The sequence below is a fragment of the Gavialis gangeticus genome, unplaced genomic scaffold, assembly GCF_001723915.1.
Source record: "Gavialis gangeticus isolate Ggan-Ray unplaced genomic scaffold, GavGan_comp1, whole genome shotgun sequence".
NCBI lineage: Eukaryota > Metazoa > Chordata > Crocodylia > Gavialidae > Gavialis > Gavialis gangeticus.
The window spans coordinates 213,485,359-213,497,360 of record NW_017729032.1 but is presented as its reverse complement, the minus strand read 5'-3'; the positions used below and the strand labels follow the sequence as shown (position 1 = coordinate 213,497,360).

Genomic DNA, 12,002 nt, shown 5'->3' with positions numbered 1-12,002 from the left:
CCCCCCCCCCCCCCCCCCCCCCATACGATTCCGCATCTTGCAAAATGGTGAGTGCCAGGATGACAAGTTTCTTTGGGCAGATGTGATTATCTTTTATTAGACCAACTAAATACCCTGCAAAATTGTTTTTTGCAAGCTGTTGGGCACAAGCAGCCTTCTTCAGACATGGGGAGAGTATGCTGGTGTTTGTGTGGTGTCCTGGGTAGAAGAGAAGCCAATGTGCAGATAGCAGGTCTGTGCAAATGCAGATGCCTGGCATGGAGGATCGGTGTGAATGACAATGGGGGTGTGAATGACAATGGGAGACGGGAGGGTGGTTGGGGGAGGGGGAATGTTGACCTGGTGATAATTGTAGCTGGTAAAATGGTGTTTACCTGATGAAGGGTTTAAACTCAAAAGCTTGTTAAGAAAAGTTTTTCCAACTATTTAAGTTGATTTAATAAAAGACATCAGATTTAGCCAAAGAACCTTGTCTAGCTGGTTAAGTGTAGTTTTTCCAGCTATTTAGTTGGTCAAATAAAAGAGATCACATCTGCCCAAAGAACCTTGTGTGCCTATGTTCTTAGACCAACACAATTATAGCCAACAACCTTAGTGCCAGGATGGGTTTAAGTGAGAAATACTTTCTGCCTTGCTGGGTTTTTTTTAATGCCTTTTGCTAGATTTTGATGAGCAAAGTAGATTATGCTGCTTTTTGAAGAAGCTGCCTTGAGCCATGCTGGCTTTTTGTATTGGTTATGGGTTCCTGAAAAGGATTCTTTATCCTAAACCAGCTCTTTGTTAAACAGGAAGTGCTTATAGCCTGCTGATCCAGGCCTAACTGAGAAAAATGTAGGCAGAGAGGGAGGCCGGCTGGAGGGGGTGGAGAGGGGAAGTGGCCACAGGGGAGGGGTTTGAGAGGGAGAAAATATTCATATCTTTTCTGAACCAGAACATCATGTTGTTCAAGTAGCCTCATCCACTGTTGGTTTGCAAGCTCCTCACATGAATGAGTTTGGAATTTTTTGAATTGTTGTGGCTTTATCATCTTTATCACCTCATGCTCTCTTGTGAGACAGTAGGTAGCAGAGGCAATCTGACCTTCTCTCAGAGTCATTTTACTGCCAGTGTTGGCAACAGAACACCTTGGCTGTATCTCATGGATTTCTGTTTTTATTGAGCTGAGAACTTGATGTTTATGAAGAAACAGCTGTTCACCTCTTTTAAAATTCTCATTAAAAAATTGCTATGGAACATCCAGGGGAGAAAAAAAAAGCCAGTAGAGTGACCAGCTGTTCCTGTGTCATGGGCTGTAAACCATGGGGTTTAACTTACCCTTCCTGTGATGACCTTTTTACTCTTATCAGTGGGCACAGGAAACCATCTTTTTCTGCCTCAGAAAAAAGTACCTCTCTAACAAGTGCTCTGTCTGCTGCTTGAGAGACATGAGGTTTATGATGCACATCCTTTGGAGTAGTTCGTGAAGGTCATATTTAGTCTGGTAAAGGAAGCAGTGTCCACAGTTCTTGCTTGGAGGATATCTTTAAAAAGTGCTCTGGCAAGCAGGCATTATACCTTATCCTAGAAAGGAGGAAATTAAACAAAAAAGCCCTCAGTACTTTTGACTGTGATACTAGGGTCTGCAGTTCTGACTAGAGTAACATTTGGTACAGGCAGTATTGATGCTGACCCTGGGACAGGGACCCTGTGCTGTTGGCCTTAGGTGCTAGGCAATACACCTGTACCAAGTGTGAGTGTATTTTGGAGTGTGTGACATGTTCATCCGTAAGGTGAAGTCAAGCCAAGAAAAATCTTTTAAGTGTCACAGTGTCAACCAATGAGAGCAAGGTACTGGTAATGCAGAGAAGGGGCAAGAGCAACTTGGGAGCTGTCACGCTAGTGCCAACACCAGTTCTGAAATCTACACAGAGACTGAGATGCCTTTCAAGAGGCACTTCTTTCCATATTATTGGCACTAGAACGAGCTAGAACCTCATTCAGTGGCGTTGTCATTCCTGACGGTATACTGTAGCTTTTGCTATCTCTAGGCCACTTCTTTTTCCGCACATGGGACAGGAAGCTCTCTCCGAGGAGCTATAAATAGCTCTCTAAAGGGAACTACCCCTAGGAAGCATTGTTCATGTAGGGCTTCATAAATTGCCATAAACAGGAGAGCCAGAGGCCAATACCAGCCTGGCCATATAGCCCCACTTTGGGGTTGCTTATTTGTTAATGTGATGGGTAGTACAACGATGAAACAAAATACCCGTGCGGGGCAAAAATAATGAGTACTGGCACCTACCTTCCTTTTTGTGTCCTTGTGCAAGGTATTTAGTAGAATTCACAGATTTCATTGGTATCTGACAGGCCTTGTTGCGAGTACTTCTGCTGTGGCCTTGACCTTGCAGTTTCTGGGCTTTCAGCTGTGTGTCTTAATGCCCATGCCACCCCAGGCAACAGTCCTGGCACTGTTATGCAGGGTAGATAAAAATCAACAATGTTTTTACAATAAGAGTTTTTTTAATTTAATTTTTTTTTATTTAGTTATATTTTTTTTAATACGTTTCTTTTAAAAACAAACCTATATAAGGATAGTTTTAATTTAAGATGCATTAAAGCTTAAAGATATCATTATGGAATAGGGATTATAACTTATACTATTTGAGACAATATATTCATGTAATCTTTTTAGAACAGGCCGTTGACTATATTAGGGGCCCAATCTTATGGGGTTCCCAGAGGCTTCTCTATACATTGGGTAGAGTGTTTTGTTTTTTTTAAATCTTTATTAATGCAATTCAGTGCTCAGTCAAAGATCCCATTAAGCATCTCTGTAATGTTTAGTTATAGTTCTCAACCTGGATTTGTGTGTCCAGTGATAATATTCCTTGTTAACAGCAGTATATGGAGACAAGAGAGAACAGACTTGATTACCTACCCATCAGCCTTCTCGTCTCTGCAAGTTTGTGTACACAGTGTCATGCCCTTAACTCTCTAAAAGTGCAAAGTTTCAAGAAGTTAAATGAATCAAACAACAAGGATGCACTTTTTCTATGAAGATTAAACAATGATTAAATTGAGGTTTCCTGCCCAGTGATTTCAGCCATGATTTAAATTGATAAGATTTAAATCGAATCCACTGTGGTGTTGTGTAAACAGTTATAGTTTGAGTCATAGTTATGCAGGGATGGGTAGAGGGGGTCTCCTGGGTATATACAATCCCAGATAAATAAATTTATCTAATGCTTTTACAGTTTGGTTTGTTATTCCTAATGTTTACTTGCATCCTGTTTTCAGTCACTGAGGGCATCTTTACATGTGCTGGGGTGGGGGTGGGGCACTTTAATTAAGTGGCTCCTGAGAGCCACTCTAATTAAAACACACACATTATGTTGTATATTCAGCGTTGCTCCCGCCACCACTTTGAAGCATGGGAACTCTGGATACACGTGACAACCTAATTGGCACGCTCCAGCAGACTCGATTCATCCAGCTCCATCAATTGAGCTTTAATTAGCACACTCAAACTAGCTCCAGCTCTAATTGGCATGCTCCAGCAGACTCCATACTAAATGCAAGTGAACTCATTCAGGGCACCTACACAGGTGTCTGACCCATGTTCTGATGCATGCTGATTAGCTTGTCGGAGCAGGTGGGCTCCTGTAGGTGCCCTGAATAAGTACACTTGTATTTAGTTTTCATTAGGTTCAGGAACAGCCTGTATTTCTCATTAACTATTTTACTAACTGGAAACTTTGTTGCATTGTGTATAGAATTATAAAAGATACTGACAAATGTGGTTTGAACTGCAGGCTTCTAGACATACAAGCCAGTTTAGAACAGCTTAACCTTCCTAAAATGTTTCAGAAGTATATTGAGATAAGCAGGTGGTATTTTGAACTGTTCCTCTGTGAACTAGTTCAGTGTCATGTGGACACCAAGCTTTCCATGACTTGTGTTAAATTTGTCCTCTGGGGATCTTGCCTTTCCCCACAATCCCTCAGCCCAGTCTTTTCCCTGAAGGTTGTCTTGTTGCTGGCAATGGACCTCACTCCACAGTATTCCGGACTGATTTGGGATGGGGGTGGAAGGGTGAGCAGGTAGAAATTTTGTGTCAAACCACAGAATAACTTGTAGCATAGATTCTTCATGATTAAAGCTGTTCTCTTTCAATATGTGTGAAAATCCCTTTACTCACTTGATTTCTTTTCAGGATTAAAATTTCTAGAAAATGCCAGAGGCAAGGATTTCTTAGGATGATATCTTTTATTGGACCAGCTATGTAGTTGGGATAAAGTTAGACAAGGTTTTGAATGCAAGACGTTCTCTCTCAGGTCTAATCACAAGGAGCCAGGCCTTATAATCAGACCTGAGAGGGAATGTGTTACATTCGAAAGCTTGTCTAACTTTACCCAACTACATAGTTGGCATGCATACCAGGTGATTTTTTTTTTTTCATATATTTTGGCTTTGCTTTCTAGGATCATGAACCATGGAAAAATCTCTACCTGACTCAGAGTTTGCTGGCATTGCTTTTTATGGTGGCTGCATTAAACCTTGTTGTCAGTTGGTAAGTAGCTGTATGAATAGGTAAAGTGCAGGCTGAATATCTGGTGGCAATTCTTATTTAATTCTCATCTACAAACAGGGGTGTAATTTTTTTTTAACTGAAATATTTGATCTTTTCTAATTCATGGTGTGGGCACAACTCGGCTGGTATCAAAATACCACAGGTTATTCCTTTTTCCATATTGGAATAAACTAGATCGGGGGTATCAGAGATCTAGTCCATGGTGCCATATCATCTGACCTCAGTACTGCTTGTCTTTAGTATGGGCTACATGCACGTGGCACGGGGCTGATCTGGGGTACACGCTGTATGTGACATCTATACCAGACCACTTGTCCGCACTGAATCCAGAGCTGGTAGCATGTAGTGCTTATTCACAACTGACCTGTGCAGGCTGTGTGGGGTACATGGGGCTGAAGCCAGTGTCCTTACTGCAGAGGCAGAACACACACCCAGTCCAGGGTGCATGCTCCATGAGGCACCAGACCAGCCCTGTGGGCTGGATTGAACATGGGCTGGTCTGTGGGCCTAGTTTAACCTGTAGACTGGCTCTATACTCCTGGGCTAGAGGAACAGAAGTATTTTTGTACCAAGAGTTTGGACTTGATCTCTGTCGATGTAGTTAAAACAATAAAACTTTTTTATATAGGCAGTCATTGTTTGAATAAAGAATATTTCAATAGTGTGTATAGGAGCAACTAACTTACACATCTTTTATTAAAGCATCCTAGATGTCCTTCCCAGCATTCCTTTGTAACGAGGAGTGTTCAAAAGATTTTTCTGCCCATGCTAATTGGAGTTAGGTTTTCAACTCTGCCTTAGCAAGGTGCCATTGTATCTCGTGTGTCAAGCTGATAGCAGATGTGGTTGTTTCTGTAGTATAGGCAATTCCATGTTATATAATGCCTCAGACCTAGCTAATCAGTCTCTTAGAGTGGACTGGTTTGGACATCATTATACTTTTCCTTAGCGAACACGCAATAAGGTTATATACAATAATAGGGATAGGCTACTTCAATTTTGTAGGCCTCCAAAGAGAGTTTTGAGAACAAGAATAAGGCCTAGTCTATGCACATTTGACTTAATGAAGGTGCCACTTTTATACCGATACAACTTCGTGTGTGAACACTCACTTTGCCTTAAATTTGGCTAAATTAATATAAGGCAGTCTTAAGTCAATATGCACATCCACACAGGAATTTGCAGCAGTGTATAAACTGCTTTTAAATTATGAGGATCCAACTTCAGCATGTATGTAAATCCAAAGTGTAGTAAGATTTCCGTCCATTTAGCATCCAGTCCCCTTTAGTATGCTGGCACATGAAAGCATAGATAGCTGTAAAAATAATACAGCCTTAAGGACCTGCTGCTGCTTATACATTACATAACTATACATTATACATTACATTACATGACTCTCCTTTCTTTCCTGTCCCCCATAAGAAAATCTCTCTGTCTTTGAAATAATGGTAAAACTATGTAAAATTCCTAAGTTTTAATAAAACTCTTTTATATCACACAAATCAGGTGTCCTCCAAAGCATATTCAAAGATTTATTATTACTTCTCAGTCTTAAACGTTTTTTCATTGCTGGTGTATTGTGAAACTTTTAAATCCATTACTATGATATCGAAAGAGTACAGTGCTACATGGGAAATAAAAGTAAATAGATAGACACTCCTAAACATTTCCTGTTTGTTTAAAAATATATATAGTACTGTTCAGTCCTATATTATTTTTTGTAACAATAAACTTACGCATTTTGGTTTTGGTTTTGGTTTTTTCCCCCTCTGCATCTTCTCATAGCTTTTCCAGTAGTTGAGTCTAAGTGTATTCAATTAATAAAGAAAACTTACAGTACTTTATTTCTGAATATACTGTTCATTGTTTATTAGCTATTTACTAAGTTTAATGGCTGAAAATATTTTTTTCGAAGTAGCATGTCTTAAACACATTTGTTCACATACCAGGTGATAATTTTCTGTGACTAAACCAGGGGTGGGCAATTATTAAGTGGCCCTCCAGCTGAAATTAGTTTTGGTGAGCTGTTGAGGGCTGCGCACACATCTTTTGGAAGACTTCATTTTAGTAAATTATAGATTTTAAAAAAATCATATAGTTAGAATCAGACATCTGCTATAACATACATTTTAATTTTATTGAAAAAAATATTTATTTCCTGATTTTTTGTTTTTTTTTTTTTTTTTTCAGTAGTGTATAGAGAGGTGATTGCATAGCTCAAAATAAAGTCTTGCTTTTGTATATTGTGGAGTGGGGGGAAATGCCTTTGGATTACGTCCTGGGAGCTGGTGGGGTGGGGAGAGGAAGTGGAGGTCATGGGGTGCATGCAGCAGAGTTCACCTGGGTGTTGCAGGTGCTGTCCAGCTGCCCCCCTATGGTGCTTCTCATGGGGCCAAGCCCCATTCACTCCCACGTGTTCCTGCCCGCACTGTGTTCCTGCCTGCACCCGCCCTAGGCCTGCCAGACAGCACTGTCCCAGCCAGTGTGTGCACCATCCCAGCAGGGCTGCTGCCTTAGCCACCCAGGTCCTGCTTTCCTGTCCCTGCCTTCAGTGGCTGCTCCTCCTGCCCCCACTATGCCACCTTGGGCTGCCAACAACACGGGGAAGCCGTGGGGACATGTGCTGAGCACCACATACCCAGCCAGCTGGAGCAGGGCTCCAGATCCCTGCCACCTTCCACCAACTCTGCCTACCTGGCACGATGAGGCAGGAGGCTGAGGTGGCTGAATGGATGGAAGGCAGCCTGGAGCTGGAGCCCATGCACTGGGGCAGGAGCTGCCCAGCTACATCTTGCCCCCCACTGCCTGGCTGTGTATGTGGTGCCCTGACCCAGAGCTGCTGTTCATATTCTGTGCTGCTTGTGAGCCAGAGTGGCACAGCAGGGGCAGGAAGAGGAGCCAAGCAGGGCAAGAGTTGGCAGGGCTTGGTCCCATGTAGAGTGATGTGGTGGCACTGCGGGCTCTGTACAGTCTATTGACAGGCGCCTGCTTGTGGGTTGGATCCAATCAGTTCGTGGGCTGGATTTGGCCTGTGGGATATATTTTGCCCATTCCTGGACTAAACTGTATAATACAGACTGTTTGACTATTTACAATAATTATAAAAGAGATTAGACCCAAAAGGGCTTTCTGTGTGGGTGATGCAGCATATGATGATAAAAGAGATTTTTGGTCTGATTATGTGTTTTCGAGGCATGAAAGAATTCGGAACTGTGGAGGCCTGTAGGCAACTTGGGACTACTGTTGTTTTTTGGGGAGGCGCATTCATCCACCTCTAATTGAGGCTTAGAAAAGGTATCTTAAAGTTGAGGATATAAAATTGAATAAAAGGCCTTTATTCATAGTGCAAGCGTAGGCAGGACATTTGGGGATGTGTCCAGAGTTCTTTCATCTTGCTTCCTTTCATTTTGATGACTTGATAGCAAAATTGTGTGCCACTATTTTTCCTGGATGTTCTGGAATGGCCACACCTGAAAGAAGGTGGGGTGAACCTTATCCATGTTAAATATAAACTGGCGTCAATTTAATTGTCTGTTGCTTAAAGGAATTGTGTTGCCAGTGGCTTATACAGTATGAGTATGATTGTATGATGTAAAACAACAGAAACTAAAATAAGTACTGCTTCACTTTCAGGCTCGTGATAAATTTAGAAAGCATTCTTCAAATAAACTTAAACTTAAAACAGGTATGTAAATAGAAGTTTGTTTCTTTGTTTTTTAAACCTTACTTGGGATTTTGGTTTTTACTTTTTTTTTCTTCCTTCTGTATAAAGATGAAAGTTCATTTCTTTAAGGGTCTGGATTGTAGGCAATCGGCCTAGTGGCCGGCCACTGAGGAAGGCAGGAGCTAGGGGCATAGTTTAAAACACACGCTGAGTCAGAGTTATCAGATCAATGGGGGAAACTCTGGGACAGAGTTTAAAACACTTGCTGGGTCAGGGTTCAGGAGGCTGAGATCAAGTTACCATATCCACAGAGCAAAGTCCTAATCACAGGCAGGATCAGGGTCTGGGAACTAGATGCCCAGATCCATGGGAAAATCCTCAAGCTGGAATCCAAAAACAGAGTCAAGCAGGGTAGGGAACTGGAAAAGCCAGAGAGTACAGAGGCGTATCAAAGTAGACCTTAACTCGGGCGTGGGCAGTTATTTGGGCTGGAGGGCCACTTAAGTAGTTTTGGTGAGCTGTTCTGGGCTGGATCAGAACCCCCAGCTTACAGGGCTGTGTGGTGAGCAGATCACAGGTCTGCCTTGGGCCTTGGCCCCAAGTTGTCATTGCCTCACAGTCCTGTCCCCACCTGCCCATCTGTTCTGCTCCCAGATGCTATTCTCTTCCCAACCACAGCCCCATCCCATCTGCCTGGCCAAGCACATCCTGCCCTTGAGGCTCCAGGGCCAGTCTCCATGGAGACCCCATCTCATGTCCCTGGCAGTGGGCGTGTGATGGATAGGGCCAGGCTGCCTAGGAGCAGGGCCAGAGCCAAGTCCAGCAGTGGTGGTGAAATTGACAGTAACAGCTGGAAGGAGCTGCCCCCAGCACTGCCAGGAAGCTAATACTTATGGCCTGATCCAGATTCATCTATAGCATAAAGAGCTTTAGAAGTCAGATGCTGTGTTTGTGCAGCAGGCAAAGAAGTCTGCTGTAATTATGGGGCTTTTTGTATATTCTAATCAGCTGAACTGTTCTGTAATGATATAGCTAATGAATGCAGTTTGTGTGTTACTCATTGTCAGCAGTTGTCAGTTATTTTTGGTCAATATTGCTTAATCCAGATAGAATCAGCCTTCTTTTTTGGTGAAGCTGGATCTGGTTGGAGAAGAAAGCAACAAATTCTTGAGTTTCATTGTGGGGTGTTTGCTGAAATGTTAGGTGATGTACAGGCCAGTAGTCCATGGACTGAATTTATTTTCGTCCTCCTGACAGATGAGTTAACAAGAAGTCATTAGAACTGTTGCTAGGGGTGGTGGTCACAATTCATGGGAGAGAGTTTTTTTTGTTTTAAGTAGTTGTCATTGTCCCATTTTGTTTTTTCCCAAAGAAAAACAACCCCCAAATCCTTAACATTTGCAGTTTCTAATAATCACAGCTGCAATGTCCTATTTTTCCACCTATTTTGGGTGGAATTTTATTTGGGATGTTATAGAACAAGAACTCCAGCTGTATTTGCATTTTTTTGCTTCTCCTTGTATCCAGGTAGCTTGTTGGACATACATAATATAGAAACATTTAATTATTTCTTTAATTAAACTTTGATTAATCAAATTGTCTGAATTTTGTAACTTAGTTTTTATATCTTTTTTTTTTCTTGTATTAAGGTGTTGATCCCTGTACTGTGTGGTGCAGTAAGCCAGTAGAGGTACTGAGAGAATATTGTGATGTAGTTAAAAAATACATCTTTTGGCCGCTTCTGTTCAGAATTGATCATATGTTAAGTGATTGGTTTGTGGCAGATAATCACTTAGAGTACAGGTAAGCAAGGATGTTTTCATGTTCATTAATCTCTCAGTTGTATTTGTTTAATTTTTATTTAACTGCTTGCTTTTGATAAGGTATAGGGAAAGTATAATTTGGATATAGGAGTATTAAAGATGCCTGTATTAATGTCCCAGGCTGTCCACGAGCAATACGAGATATAAATGAAGAAGTTTTATTTCTAAACACCAGGGACAAATTTATTAGAAAAAAACTGTCTGAACATTGTCTCTAAAATCTGTATTTTGATGCTTAAATCAGCGCTCTGATTTTTTTTTTTTGGAAACTGCTGAACACTCAGCAGTTTCTGTTAATTTACCCATGTTCAAGACCTTGTCCTAAGTTTTTAACCACTGTCTTGTTTTAGATGTAATGTAAGTACTGTATTAGAAGCTAAAGCCATGCAATAGGGGAAATATGACCTTTCTAATGAAAAAATAAAATGTTTTCATTTAAGTGGTTCCCATCTGTGTGAACTAAGTTTGAAAAGACTCTGGCACATCGAGGTTTTGGAAGACATTGTTGATTTAGCTAAGAAAGTTGTGGTAAGTAGTGTGTGTTAACTTGTATGTACTTCTGCGTGGGATAAACTGCTTAACTAGTACTTTGTTGTAACACAAATTTTTAGTATACATTAGATGAGCAGAAGAGAATTGTTTTGGTCAGGTTGAATAGATAGTGCAGCCCAGCAGACTGTCAACCTATGACAGTTTTATGTAAGGAAAGTACAGAGGTTTCCTGATATATGCAAAAAAACTGGCTTCAAGGACTGAATTAGAGCAGGGATCATGGTTCTCATTACAAAATGTTCTTGCACACCTCATGCCCTGAAATAGATGAACACTTTGCTTTTGACAGGTGGGATGGTAAAAGAAAAGCTCTTTTCTTGATAATACTGGTGTGTGTTTTATTTCCCCAGGGAAAAAACAGGCAGCTACTGGTGGGGTGGGGTGCAGAACATTGTGGCCCCTCTGTTAACCTCCTAGCTGCAGACTGCCAGAGGTGCTGCTGTCTGAGCCATGCTTCCTGAACTGAGCTTGGTGGGCACCTGTCAAGTCAGCTGAGGGCCAGCCCAACTGGAGCCTCTGCTCCAGCACCCAAGGCTTGGATGTGCTTTAGAAATACAGTGGAGCTGAGTCCTGGGTGCTGAGGCAGAGGCTTTTACTGAATTAGTAACAGCCTCTGCAGCACAAGCTCCTGCCAGAGGAAGGGAAAGCACTGCTGCACATGGACAGCGCATTGTGAAGAGAAGCTCTCTATCCCCAAATTAGGGCAAAGGGAACTTGTTTTGCCAAATGGGGCCCTAAAATGAAGACTGAGTACATCTGTCTCTTCTCAAGGCAATCACTTTATTGGAAAACTAAACATAAGTTGAATTAGCTTTTACATCAGGCAGTGGAAATGCAACAACATACTTGTACCTGGGAGGATAAGGTATAGGCCAGACTGCAGGATCTTTGAGCTCTTGTTAGTTGTTCAGGTTCCCCAGCAACTGAGGCCCATTATTCCCCAAACTCTGCAGGTTTACAACCACAGATATACAAGCACTAATGATTTGCATTTAATCTTATGTTTATATTTCTGTTTCACTGAAACTTTTGGAACTGGATATAACCAGTTCTGCTGTGGACATGGAAAGTGTCAATTAGTTGACATTTTCCATGGGGGGATAAATCTGTGGGCTTTATATTTCTGTCACAGTTATGCTTCTGGACGGAAGGATTCCTTATCTCTTTCCTTCACCAAGAGAAACTAAGAAATCAAACACGCATACATCTGTTAACTCTAAACTACATTTAATATATTTGGTTTAACATTTGGTTATGTTAATTATTCCTACTAATGTGTAAACTATAATATGGTACGTTTAGATTATCCCATCTAATCGAAAATCTTATGCTCTGTGTAATCTGAGCTGTTTCAGTTGGATATGTTAACTGCTTCCTTTCCTCTTCTGACCAA

At 41.5% G+C, this 12,002-nt stretch overlaps 1 protein-coding gene across 4 annotated transcripts in view; it reads left to right on the top strand.

The window, feature by feature from the left end:
- The window catches only part of TTC3 (tetratricopeptide repeat domain 3), a 100,119-nt gene that overhangs the window by 743 nt on the left and 87,374 nt on the right, over positions 1 to 12,002 (top strand). For all 4 annotated transcript variants that reach the window (XM_019524050.1, XM_019524051.1, XM_019524052.1 and 1 more), the window contains exons 2-5: positions 4,461 to 4,549; positions 8,204 to 8,255; positions 9,884 to 10,037; positions 10,498 to 10,585. In XM_019524050.1, coding sequence (XP_019379595.1) covers positions 4,472 to 4,549; positions 8,204 to 8,255; positions 9,884 to 10,037; positions 10,498 to 10,585 — 372 coding nt within the window. In that variant the 5' untranslated portion in view covers positions 4,461 to 4,471. The remainder of the gene's footprint in view (positions 1 to 4,460; positions 4,550 to 8,203; positions 8,256 to 9,883; positions 10,038 to 10,497; positions 10,586 to 12,002) is intronic.